Below are 14,362 nucleotides of genomic sequence, written 5' to 3'. Positions count from 1 at the left end.
AAACAGTAATCCGACCAAGGAAAAGAAGAAAAGTCTCACAGGTCATCCCAGTTTGCATTCTTGTAATGCCAAACAACACGAGGTTGGGAATAGCCATGAGATAAAGGTTCCATTGGAGAAGAGACAATCACCAAGTTGTGATCTGAAGTGCCTAAAGGACCTCTCACTTCGACCGTGTACTTAGAAGGGTTGTTTGTGAGAAAAAGATCAAGCGTATTGGCTGTATGATTAGCATTGTCCGGTATTCTTGTAGGTAAATGAACAATCTGTGCTAGGTCATTAGTAATTGCAAAAGCCTCAGCATATCGACCAGCTGGGTCGGTGTGACTAGAAAACGGAAGCCAGCTGGAGTTGTGAACATTAAAATCAGCAAGGAAAATTACCTCACTGTTAGGAAAGTTCGATTGGAGAAAGTCAAGTTGCAATGAGAGGAAGTCAAAGAGCTCCAAGTTATTAGTGGAGTTGGGAGAACGGTAGAGACAATAGATGAATTTGACACAATGAGGTAGAGAGATTTTAAGCCAGAGAAGATCAAAGAGAGGCGATTCCATATTGCCAAGTCTCTGACAGGGAATATCATATGGACATATGCACAAGTACCACCTTTGAGGTGAAAGGAATCATACAGCGAATAATTTGGGCATCTGAGATGAGCAGTAGTTGAATCAACCGATAACTGAGATTTTGTCAGAAAAAGTACATGGGGTTTGGTAGACTGCAAGTGGAAATGGACATCGTGATGGGAGGAGGGAAATGCATAGGTTGTCTATTTCCTTTTCTCCTATTATTTTATTTTTATTATTATTATTTTATTTTATTTATTTTTTGTCATTTTATTTTATTTATTTTTTGTTATTTTATTTTATTATTATTTTTTTTTTGCTGGTGCAGCATAAGCCATAGGCTTCCTTGCACCATGTGGCCATTACTAATACTAATTAACCAGTGACTGATTATTTCCCCTGGATTAGAAATTAAGCTAACAGGTCTGTAATTACTCGTGTCACTGTTTAATGGAGATGAATTGGTGATACATTCACACATCTCCACTGCACAAAAACCTTCCCTGAACCCAGAGGTGCTTTCAATTTTTGGTTAAAGGTTTGCTCACCTCTTTTGCTATGTGCAATATAGCCAAAGCAGCTTTTAGCATTAGCATTAGCATTAGTAGAGGCATTTGATGCAAGAAAGCAAGCTTATGCAGCATCAGCCAAAAAAAAAAAAAAACCCACTTCCACTTCACCCCTCTGTTCGTTCAAAATACCTGTCCAGCTGAGCCTTAAACTTATTTAGGCTATCAACCTCCACCACAAGGGATGGCAGTCTGTTCCACCAACCAACCACCCGCTGGCTAAAGGCAAATTTCCGCACGTCTATCCTACATCTGTCTTTCCTCAATTTGAATTTATGCCCTCTCAGGTGATTTTTCTGAGCTAGAGGAAGAATCCCATCAGCATTGAGCATGCTTAAACCATTCAAGGCTTTATACACCTCTATCAGATCACCTCGCTGGTGCCTAGTCTCCAGACACTGTAATTTGCAAAACTTAAGCCTTTCTTCGTAAGAGCACCCCTTTGTTCCATTCACTAATCTTGTTGCCCTTCTCTGTACTCGTTCCAGCAGCTCTACATCCTTCTTGAAATGAGGCCTCCAGACCTGTATACAGTACTCTAGGTGTGGCCTGACCATTGCCTTATACAATGGAATAATCACCTCCTTATCCCTGCTGGAAAAGTTCCTGTATATCATTGACAATACTCCATGAGCTACTCTTGCAGCCCGTCTGCACTGCTCAGAGAACTTCATATCTGCCTGCACAATCACCCCCAAGTCCCTTTCATTCTCTACCACTGTCAGTGTAGTACCACAGAGTTGATACGTTGCTCTGGGGTTGCTGTTTCCCATGTGTAGTACTTTACATTTGTCAATGTTAAACTTCATTTGCCACCTCTCAGCCCATCTGCTCAACCTTTCCAGATCCTGTTGCAGCAGCATAGTGTCAGTAGTGTCCTTGACAACCCTGCCAACCTTTGTATCATCTGCAAACTTGGACATTAAGCTTGATATACCATCATCAATATCATTTATAAATACAGAAAACAACAATGGACCCAACACTGAGCCCTGAGGGACTCCACTAATAACATCAGTCCACAATGAGCAGTGTCCATTGATTACCACTCTCTGTCTTCTCCCCCTCAACCACCCCTTTATCCATAGCAGCAATTTGCCTCCAATGTCACACTGCTCCAATTTGTGTAGCAGTCTTCCATGTGCAACAGTATCAAAATCCTTTCTAAGATCCAAGTATATAATATCAAAGTTGTTCCCTGCATCCAGCTCTTTTGTGACTGCATCATAGTATCCAATCAAGTTGGTCAGGCAAGACTTCCCCTTAACAAAACCATGCTGTGTCTGAGCTATAACTGAAGTCTTGTCTAAATGATCCTGCAGTGCTTCTTTAACCAGTGCCTCCATTAATTTTCCTGGAACAGAAGTTAAGCTCACAGGTCTATAATTACTTGTTTCAGCCTTTGATCCTCCTTTGTGAATTGGGGTCACATGTGCACATTTCCAGTCCATGGGTACCTCCCCTGAGTCCAAGGAAGCTCTCATAACTATGGCTAAGGGTTTGCTTACTTCCTTTGCTGCCTCCTTTAATATAACTGGATAGATCCCATCCACGCCGGGTGCCTTTCTTGTGTTTATCTTCAACAGTTTCTCCTCCACTTTACTCCCAGTTATTTCAAGATTCTGTAACTTACTGCTAGAGTTGAATACACCTCTGGCATTCCCCTTGCTGAATAACTCCTCATGTGTGAATGTCGATGCAAAATATTCATTTAGTTTGTTAGCTACCTGAGCAGGATCATCAACAGTTGACCCATCAATATCAAGTGGACCAATCTGATTCATCCCCTTCCTTCTAGAGTTTACATAAGTAAAGAACTCTTTGCTGTTTTTCTTTGCATCCCTTGCCAAGGATGCAAAGAAAAACAGCAAAGAGTTCTTTACTTATGTAAACTCTAGAAGGAAGTGCAAACTCTAGAAGTTTGCAGTTTTGTGCCACAAAACTGCAAACAACAACCTCTTTTGCTGTTACCTTAATGTAACTGGATAGATTCCATTCACCCTAGGTTCCTTTTTTATGTTTAACTTCAACAATTTCTCTTCCACTTTATCCTCAGTTATTATGAAATCATTTAGCTCCCTGTTAGAGTTTGATAAACTTCTTGCCTCCCTTCTCTAAAGAATTCCTTGTGTGCTGCAAATAAAAAATACCTATTCAGTTTGTCAGCAACCTGAGCAGGATAATCAACAGTTTAACCATCGATATCAAGTGGACCGATGTGATTCATCCCCTTCCTTCTAGTGTTTACATTAAGAAGATATATATAAATGAAGAAGACTTTGTTGTTTTTCTTTGCATCCTTTGCCACAGAATTCTCATACTCTACCATAGGTTGCCTAACTTGCTTTGTGACTTGTTCACAGACTGGGTTATGTGTACTATAAGCATCTTGTTCGCCTGATAATTCATATGCATACAATTCATTTTTCTTTTCTGCCACAAGTCTTATTAGTTCACTTGACATCCATTTAGATCTATATGTTTTAAATGATATAAAAATCTCTGAATGCTTCTCATTTAGAATTTGCTGTTGGTAACTTTGTTGTTGGTTACACTATTTAGAAATTATAAACTGTCTGGAATCGCCCTATTCAACCTTATGAAAGCAAAAGACATTCCCTTTACTTTTATATGAGGTACATCATTAAATAAATCCCATATCAATACATTGTGATCACTGCCACCTTGTGGTTCTTTTATATGCAGATTCTTAATGCATGAAGAATCACTGTTGATAATCAGATCAAGAGTATTGCTCTCTCTCTCTTGTCTCTCTAACATGCTGCTATAAAAAATAGTCATACAATGAATCCCCAATAGTGTTGCTAGTGTGTGAGTTATTAAGCCACAGGTAAAGATAGACAAAGCATCATTTGTTTGCACAGAAGGCATCATTATAATGGATTTCATATTGTGAATTTCTTTACAATGAGTTGCTCGACTCTTGTACCTGGAATAAGTATCATTTCCAAAAAAGATCAATATATTTTATTTTTTATGAAAACCTAAAAATATAAAAGGCATTAGAACCTATACTACTTGTAACGTGCGTGGGTTAAAGGTTGGGAAGTTGAAAGAAGACACTTGTTGATATTAGACTTGAATTTCTGCTGATTGTAATTTTTAGGAAATATGTGTGAAGGGAAGTTGGTCCAAAAAATGGAAGTTGAAGGAATAAATGAGGAAGAAGAAAAGTTGGTTCTGTGGGTTTGAATTTGGACAGTAAAAGGACTGTCCAAATATGTTCTGACTGATTGCAGCACATGTTTTGACTGGTTTGGAAGAGGGAGGGAAAATTATAGAAACCAATTCAGAAAACAGTGCCGATGAAAGTATCCATAGAAAAGGCATGCAGTAGAAACAGAACATCTATGAGACAGACAGACAATGGAGAAACTTTGTAAGAGATGGGTCATTTATTAACCTGACTATCCTCCTTTTGAGTGGGATTCTAGAAGTCTGAAAGAAGTTATGGGGATGCTACCCCAGATATGGGTATACAGGAATCCCTCAATTAGCACGATTAATTGGTTCCACAAAAATGGCGCACTATGCAAAACCACGCCAATCAAAGTTAATAATCAATACATAATAGCCTAATTTGTTCCAAGACTTACAATATACCAATCAGTATTTTTAAAAATACGTTTTTTATGGCAATTTAATGTACAGCAGTATAAAAGGAAATGATAATTATAAATATTTGCAATACAGTAATCAAAAGTTTATTGAAATTAAAAATTACAATATATAACTCTTTATTTCTTTGCAAAATATTTCAAAAGGCTGGTTTGCGCAGACTTTTCTTTCTTCCTTTCATCATAAATTCGCTTGTATGGATACACATCTTTTTCAGTGTTCCTGCGAATTTGCATACTGCACTCGATATCTGGGTCTGCATCCATGATTAGTTGTTTCCAATTTTCAGCTGCGCAAAATATTCCTTCAAGTTCTTTTAATGCCAACTTCTTTTCTTGAACATTTTCTTCCTCGCAAATTTCCGCCTCGTCATATGCTTGTTGTTCATCAATATTAAGGAGGTCAGAATCACTTAATTGTTCTGAATGTGAGTCCAGCAATTAGTGAACATCACTGTTGTCGATTTTATCAAAGCCTAGATCTCTTCCAATATTTGCTATTCATCAATAACAGTGTTCACACGAGTGAAACTACTGAAATCATTTGCGAAATGTGGCAAAATATGCTTCCAAACTGCTCTTATTGTTGGATGTTATTTCAGACCATGACTCATGAATATTGTCTATTGCTTTCTTGATGTTGTAATTTCTCCAAAATTCAACTAAAGGAACTGCACCATCTCCAGTTGTTGCTTCAATTGCTTGTGCAAATGTTCTGCATAAATAATAGGCCTTAAAAGTAGCGATTATGCCTTGATCCATAGGCTGTAAAAGACTTGTCGTATTTGGAGGTAAAAAAATAACTTTCATGTTTTCACACAAATCAGAAAGTGCTGGTGGGTGGCCCGGGGCATTGTCTAAAATTAATAAAATTTTGTTTGAATGCAAGATTATTTTCTTCACAGTAGGCCTTAACTTTCGGACAAAAATAGCTAGTGAACCACTCTTCAAATAAAACTTTCATGACTCAAGCTTTTCTATTAGAGTGTCAAACAACAGTTAGGCTTGCTTTATTAAAACATTTACTGAAAGATCTGGGATTTTAATTTCAAATTGCCTTCTGCATTACCTCCCAATAAAAGTGTTATTCTATCTTTGGAAACTTTATAACCTGGTTGAGCCTTTTCTTTTTTTGGTAGAAAAGTTTTTTTTTTTTTTTGGCATTCGTTTCCAAAAAAGGCCTGTTTCATCAACATTAAATATTTGTTGATCTGTGTAGCTGCCGTCATCAACAATTTTCTTTAAAATTTCGGGAAATTTTGTGGCTGCATCTTTATCTGCACTTGCCGCTTCTCCAGTCAATGCAATGTTATGCAGTCCTGTTCTTTTCTTAAAACGTTCAAACCAGCCTTTACTGGCAGTGAAATTTTCTTCCATTTCCGCTTCAATTACTTTTTCTTTTGAAGAACTTGCTTGAACATTTTCTTCAGGTACCGCTCTACCCAAGTTTTCTATTGTTGACTTTTCCTTTAACATTGCAAAAATACTCAAGGCTTTTGTTTTTATTGTTATTGTGCAGATTGGAATTCTTTTTTGATTACAATCTTCAGTCCAAATGGCTAAAAGACATTCCATCTCAATCATCGTAACACTTGTTTTCTTGTGGTTTGTGTGTGTGCTGATGATGAAGCAAGCTTACCTTTTTCCTTATATGCACTGGCTTTACTTAAAATCATCCGAGCCCGTTGATTCAGGCATTCCAAGATGTCAAGAAATTTGTATTTTACTCTCACCATCTTCAAATCTTTTTATTTCTGATCTGCATGTATGTAATAAATGCGGTGTGGCTGGTATTGTCCTTCAGACTGCACAATGTTAGAAAATATTTCAATTGTTATAATAATACACGTTTGAAATAATCCATTTCTTTTTATTTTCTTATGGTTGAAAAACAAACTAGCTTCCCACACTGTATTTTGCGTTCGTTTTTGTTTATTTCTTGATGGAAATAAACAGTAACTCCCTTTTGTGAACAGAGAACTGCACGCTCACTAAGAAAATAAGCGATGTGTTTCTATAATGTTCTCTAATGTTATGCCTACTTTAGCAGTCTATTTAAATTCGTAGTGTAGTACTGACTTTCGTAGCATCACCAGCTTCGGTTTCTTTAGGCCAAGCCAAAATACTGCGCTAATCGAAAATTGGTAGCTAAATATAAACCGCCCTAATTTGAGTCTCGTGCTAATTGAGGGATTCTTGTAATATTCCATGGTAGGGCAGATTTGAGATTAGTACAGAGTGAGTAGCTGTTTAGAAGAAAAGTAGGCACCTCCATAGCCAGGTGGGCAGGAGCAGCAGTGCATAGCACACGCTTCTTGATTAGACCGGGGTTCGAGCCTGTGACCACCAAATACGGAGGATGCGGAAAGGTCAGGGAATGACCACTGCATATCCCCGGAGCAATATGGCCTTAGTTGCTAATGCTCCTAAAAACCAAATAACAAACAAACAGAAGAAAAGTAATGCCGAGAGCAAAAGGGCAAACCCAGTTTTTTTAGACACAGAGTAAGCAATATTTATGATATGCTTATGGCAAGAGAGAAATTAGAAGTCAGGTTAATCCCTAATGGAGATATGTGATATTGTCTAGAAATCTGAGTGTCATCGAAGATATGCTAGCATGAAGAATCCTTTCAGTGAGATATATAATGGAACTGAGCTTTAGAAGGATTGAAATTAACTGTTATCTTTACCCCACTGGAGATTTACCTGGAGATCAACATTTAAGGAATTGGCAGCGAATATTCAAGGAGTTGAATCTGTTTGTGTAGGGCAAGGTTCTTCAAACTGAATAGTGGAATGCAATATGCTGTCATTAACAAAACTGTGGATAGGATTTCTAGTCAGTGAAAGTAGGTCATTCAAAGGAGGGTAGTTAGGTTAATAAATGACCTATCTCTTACAAAGTTTCTCCACTGTCTGTCTCATAGATGTTCTGTTTCTACTGCATGCCTTTTCTATGGATACTTTCATCAGCACTGTTTTCTGAATTGGTTTCTATAATTCTCCCTCCCTCTTCCAAACCAGTGGAAGTGGAAAGTGAAAAAGACCTAGGGGTAATTGTGCAGTCAAATATGAAGTTTGCTGAGCAGTGCGGATGGGCTGCCAGGGCAGGCCATGGAGTCTTATCAATGATACATAGGAATTTTCCTAGCAGAGACAGGGAGGTGATTATCATGTTGTACAAGTCAATGGTCAGACCACACCTAGAGTACAGTGTACATCTACATTTTAGGAAGAATGTAGAGTTGCTGGAACGAGTACAAAGAAGGGCAACAAGATTGGTGGGGGGGGAACAAAGGGGTGCTCTTATCAAGAAAGGCTTAAGTTCTGCAAATGGCAGCGCCTGGAGAGTAGGCACCTGTGAGGTGATCTGATTGAGGTGTATAAGGCCTTGAATGGGTTGAGCAAGCTGAATGCTGATGGGATTCTTCCTCTTGCTCAGGTTAAGAACCTGAGGGGGCATAGATTCAAATTGAGGAAAGATAGATGTAGAATAGATGTGCGGAAATTTGCCTTTAGCCAGTGGGTGGTTGATTGGTGGAACAGACTTCCATCTTTTGTTGTGTAAGTTGATAGCCTAAATAAATTTAAGGCTGATCTGGACAGGCATTTGGAACGAATGGAGGGGTGAAATGGGAGGGTTTTTTTGGCTGGTGCTGCATAAGCTTGCTTTCTTTTATTGTATGCCTCTACTAATGCTAATGCTAATGACAGAGGTGTCTACCATCGCCTGCAGTTAGTGGTCAGAGAGAAAAGTGGATACCCAATTATAAAAAAACAGTTGCCAAACCATATGATGGATTCTTATTTAGAAAGCTTACTTGCAAAACATGATCAGATGCCTTTGAAATGTCAAGAGCAATTTCTTTAGTTTCATCAGACTAACTTTTCCATTGAATTTGCCCATGGTTGGGTAGCATACGCGTCTATACACCAGTGGATTGTCACTGACAGAATCTATATTGGTGATCATTGATCAGATAGAAGGTTTCTAGATAATCAAGGAGTTGGCAGTTAATGGATTTCTCCATTACTTTAGAAAGAATAGAAGTAAGTGCAATGGGGCAATAATTGAATGGGAGGGATTTATCACACTTTTTTGGAATTGACTGGATATCAGCAAATTTCCAAGCAGAAGGAAAAATATCAGTGGAATAAGAAAGTGTAAAAAGGTGACAGAATAGGAGTAAACTTAGGAGCACAGGTTTTGAAAAAAGAGGAGAAATATCATCAGGATCTGGAGCTTCCTTTTGACAGCAGACCAAAGGATGCCTTCAGTGCAGTATACTGGGTATGCCACCTAGTGGTTCTTTTATCTGCAAATTTTTAATGTGTGAATAATCACTGCTGATAATCAGATCAAGAGTATTACTCCCTCTTGTTGTCTCTATAGCATGCTGCTGTAAAAGATTCATCCAATAATTCTTACTGTCTGTTGGCATTGAATTCTTCCTATTATTTCTATGCAGTATCACATACAATGATTTTCATAACATCTGACACTACACATGTTTATTTATGTATCTGGAATTGGCCAAAACTACATTTGAGTTTCAGAGTGGAGTTTTTTGCTTTTAATTTTTTTTTTATTTTTCTTTCCTTTTTAATATGGGCGACTTTTAAGGTATTGGTGAGCGTCATTGGTACAATCCAATATACCACAAAATGGATCCACAAACTCCCTGCCAGATAGTAGGCAGTTTGTGGATCGTGTTAAATTTAATTGTACTGTTTTTGGAAATTTTGCTAATTTAGGGAATAATCTTGCTCCACAGATATGCCATGTCATAATGGGAGGAAGTTTGATTAGTTGTTTGTAGGGGAGCATTGTAGTGTTACCCTTTTCAAGGTGTTTGTATATTTTCTCCACATGTGCTGTGTATCCTAAAATTTCTCTATGTCATACTTCATTTATCCTTCCTCCTAAATTTTCAATAATCAAAAATGTTAAAATTTTTCGGGCTGTTGCCATCTGTGGATATCATAGCTGAAGCAGGCAAATAAGTCATTGTTACTTGATAAACCAGTATCATCTTTAACCATCATTGACTAATTATATACAGTAACAGGGAGATTTTTTTTCAATGGACTCACCCTTTGTTTTTGAATTAAATTCTTCTTAGTATCTTTGAATGAAACTAGACTAAGTCGTTTCTTATTACTTCTTGTGTTACAGGTTATATGAGTGTCAGTCATAAAACTATTCTGGCATTTGCCAGAATAGTAGTCGGTATTTACAAAAGTTTTGTGAAAGGGGGACCTCTCTGTACTGTTTCTGCAATGTAGGAAGAGCAGAATTGTCCAGAAACCTTTCAGTGTACTGCCTGGCATTCATTGTTACAGGAATGGTGACCAATAGCCTAAGCTCAGTCCATAAGGAACAACCCCAGGTACTGACAGTTCCTCTGCCAAACTTCACAGTTTGGGTGGTTAACTGTGGTAAATAATATTCTTTGTGCATCCACCAGACTGAAACACAGCCATCAGATTGGAAAACCCTATACCATGATTTGTCATTCCATAAAACAACTTTCTGATATTCCAGGAACCAGTCATGATGGATTGTGCACCAGGCATGTCAGTGCTGTGTGATGTGTGATTTGTATGCTATAACTCTTCCTTAAAATCCCATGCCATGCAGCTCTCTACATATCATCCTTGTACTAATATCAGTTCCTGTGGCCTCCATGAATTTCTAGTTAGAAATATTCGACAAGGGCCTGTCAGCCCTCGTCGAATACTTCTATATACATCTACATACCATCCTTCGTAGCACCCTCGGTTTTGTTCTGTTTCTGTCAATTTCTGTGGTGTATTCAAATGTTTTTTGGTTGTGGCAGCATAGTGACATATTCATTTGCAGATTACATTCAGTCACTGTTGATATAGAGCAACGGTGGGCAAATGCGGCTCTTCGTTAAGTGTGACTCCCATAGAAAATTTAAATCCGTTTTTTTTTTTTTTTATTATTTCAGAACTTTTTTCACTGAATCTTGTTAAATTAACTAAGTAACTAATATTTTGTTATACAGATTTTACGTTGTGTTTATTTTTTTTTTTTGTCCTAGATATTTTGCTATTTTTATTTTGATTATAAATAAATCCGTGCACATTTACACTGCTGGTGCCATCAGCGGACTTGTGCGTAAAAATTACGAGTGTAATTTTTCCGCGCTGTAAATTAATTTAATTATTTTGTTTCAATTTCAGACTTTGGAATTAAATTTATTTAAATTTTTTGATAACATGACCTCAGAAAATATCAAAAAATGAAAATACAAACAAGAAAATAGAATCTTTCAAGAAGAATGGGTAGAAAATTTTGCTTTTATTGACAATAATGGAAAGTCGTGTCTTATTTGTAAAGTTACAATTGCAAACTACAAAGTAAGCACTTTATGTCGACATTACGAAGTTGTTGTTGTTTGTTTGTTATTTGGTTTTTTAGGAGCATTAGCAACTAAGGCCATATTGCTGCGGGATATGCGGTGGTTATTTCCTGACCTTTCCGCATCCTCCGTATTTGGTGGTGATGGGCTCGAACCCCGGTCTAATCAAGAAGCGTGTGCTATGTACCGCTGCTCCTTCCCACCTGGCTACGGAGGCGCCTGACATTACGGATTAAGTCATCCCCACTTTTCAACTCAATATCCACTCAATTCAAAATTGCGAACAGAGAAACTTAAGTCCTTGCAATCTGGTCTTCATAAGCAACAAGGATTCTTGTCTTCTTTTAGTTGTGAAGATGACAGAGCAAACAAAGCTAGTTTTTTGATAGCTTGGAATATTGCTCGTGCCAAACGTCCATATGGAGAAGGAGAATTTATTAAAAGACTTGGAAAAAGTGGTTGAAGTTTTGGATCCAGATAATACAAAACTGCATAAATTGATCGCACAGATTCCTATGTCACGCCGTACAACTGAGCGTCGTATTGGTGCAATTAGTAAAAATGTTGAAAATAGTTTGATGTGTGATTTGAAAAATTGTACAGCATTTAGTTTAGCTCTCGGCGAGTCTACAGACATTCAGGATGTTCCACAATTGGCCATTTTTGTCTGCTATGTATCTGCAGACGTAAGAAATGTTAGACCTAGTAGCTCTTATCGGAACAACTTGCGGTATCAATGTTAGAAATGCACTTGATGATGTAATGAACAGGTTTGAATTGCCTCGTGATAAACTCGTAAGTGTTGCGACTGACGGAGCGCTTTCAATGATAGGGAAAAACCAAGGTCTCATTGGTCTTTTAAACAACGATCCTAAAGTTCCACGTTTCTTACATCTTCACTGCATAATTCACCACGAGCATCTCATAGCGAAGTACTTCAAATACGAAAATGTGTGGAAGATTGTTTTGTAGATTGTGAATTTAATTAGAACAAATGCCAAAACACATCGTCAATTTAAGAACTTTTTAGAAGAGTTGTGAATGAATGACGAAACAGATGAATTGCCCAGTGGTGTAAGATGGCTGTCAACTTACAATGTTTTGAGCTGTTTTGTGAAACTCCTAAATCCTATCATAACATTTACAAAAGAAAAAGGAAAAAATACCCAGAATTAGAAAATGAAACTTGGCTTTCTGACTTAATGTTCCTTACAGACATTATAGAACATTTGCAAACACTTAATTTGGTTTTACAAGGAAAGGAAAAAATTATTATTTATTTGTCACAAACTGTATTTAGTTTTGAAGCTAAACTTCGGCTTTTTGTGTACGATCTTAAGAACAAAATATTTAATCATTTTCCGTGAGTAAAAGCAAATATAATTAATATCAAAGAAGAAAAGTTAGACAAATACAAAGAAAAATTGGAAGAATAGCAAGCAGATTTCAAACATAGGTTTGAAGATTTGAAAAGTTTGAAATCTACATTCGCATATTTTGTGAACCCATTTATTTGTGATATTATTGAAGATGGATTTCCAATTTCTGAAATAATACTTGTTGAAAAAGTGGCTGGGGAATTGAAGTTATTAGAGATGAAAGAGGATCAGGCATTGCAAATGCAGCACAAATCTACTTCTATAATTGAATTTTGGAAACTCGTGCCATAATCAAAATATCCACATTTAAAGAAAGCTGCTTGCTGTCTAATTTCAATTTTTGGTACAACATATCGCTGTGAATCTTTGTACTCCACAATGAAGTTCACAGTTGACCAATCATCATCTCACTGAATTGCTGTGAATGGCTTTAACAAATTTTACGCCAAATTTCAAAGATTTGACCAAAGGTCTTCGTTAAATGTTATACTTTTTATTAATGCATTTTTATTATATTTTATTTTTATTATTAAAATTTTGAAATAATTATTTTGTATTTTCTTTCTCTTAATTATATTTGCTTATATATGTATACTTTACATAGCACTTAAGACTTGTGTAGTATGTAATCATATTAATTAAATTAAATTAAATTTGAATTTGTGTATTTAATACTATGTAACTATGGTGTGGCTTTTTATAATATATGAAAAACCGGAATGCAGCTCTCATTGACCTCATGCGTGCCCACTCCTGATATAGAGTATTACAGTCTTGCTTAAATACCATGAGCATATTGAGCATAGCAACTACCTTTGGAAGCTAAGCTCAAACACTTTGATATGCACGTTGTATTTCAATTTTTACTTCTAGTGTGACCACTAGAAGTTGCTTTTATATATATTTCTGACATGAATAGCAGATATGGTTAATTTTTATGAAACCCCACAGTTGTCTGGATACATTTAGCAATATAGTATGCATGTGTGTAATAATAGAGGTATAGTGGAGAAGGTAGCACAAAAGTATACAATTTTTCTTTGTATAAGTTACCAGTTTTTGGGAGAAGTGTAAAGGAAAAATAAAAGAAAGCAAAAGTAAAAGTAATTAAAAACTATATATAAACATTTTAGAAATAAAAATTGGTAAATAACAAACAGTAATATATAAAATCAAATATCGATTTTGGCATTAATCTAAGATAAAGGGCAGGAGATTTTGAAAACAAAATAAGGTCTAGAAACAGGTAGGTTGAGAATACATTAATACCATAAGTTTAATAATAGTTTATATGTATGTATATATTTATATATTATATATAAATATTTATGTATCATATATTTATTTATAGATTGTCTCCTGCTCTGGGGATGGAGCTATTATATATTCCAACCTGGATGATTCTTCAAGTAGCATGTCCAATATTTTTAATTGTCATTTTGGAACTGCTTATGAAATTATGACTGTTCCAAATGATCCTCATACTTTTTTGTCTTGTGGAGAAGATGGAACTGTAAGATGGTTTGACTTGAGAATTAAAAATGGTTGCGTAATAGAAGAGTGCAAGGAGGTTAGTAAAATTCAGGTTTTTTTTTTTTTTTTTTTTTTGTAATAGTGGTTTCTTTTAATGAGTTGTGTAGAGAAGGATTAACTTTTTCTTTACTTTTTCTGAATTTTCTTTAGACATACAAAAAAGTTAGATTGAATTATTGTTAAAGTTATGCCTTTAATTTTTTTTTTCTGATAATATATTATTTAGATTGCATCATGTAAACTACTGTATAAATAGAGCCCACAATCTGTTACTGTGTTATTACTGAA

The 14,362-nt window shown here is 36.2% G+C and overlaps 1 protein-coding gene across 2 annotated transcripts in view; it reads left to right on the top strand.

Annotated features, from left to right (window-relative positions):
* The window catches only part of LOC150081523 (DDB1- and CUL4-associated factor 6-like), a 328,354-nt gene that overhangs the window by 54,754 nt on the left and 259,238 nt on the right, over positions 1-14,362 (top strand). For both annotated transcript variants that reach the window (XM_090380016.1, XM_090380015.1), the window contains exon 5: positions 13,893-14,111. In XM_090380016.1, coding sequence (XP_090236142.1) covers positions 13,893-14,111 — 219 coding nt within the window. The remainder of the gene's footprint in view (positions 1-13,892; positions 14,112-14,362) is intronic.

Source organism: Mastigoproctus giganteus, chromosome 8 (genome assembly GCF_048544385.1).
Source record: "Mastigoproctus giganteus isolate SK-2022 chromosome 8, ASM4854438v1, whole genome shotgun sequence".
In the NCBI taxonomy this organism is placed as follows: domain Eukaryota; kingdom Metazoa; phylum Arthropoda; class Arachnida; order Uropygi; family Thelyphonidae; genus Mastigoproctus; species Mastigoproctus giganteus.
The sequence above is the reverse complement of the archived record's forward strand: the minus strand, read 5'-3'. Positions and strand labels throughout refer to the sequence as shown.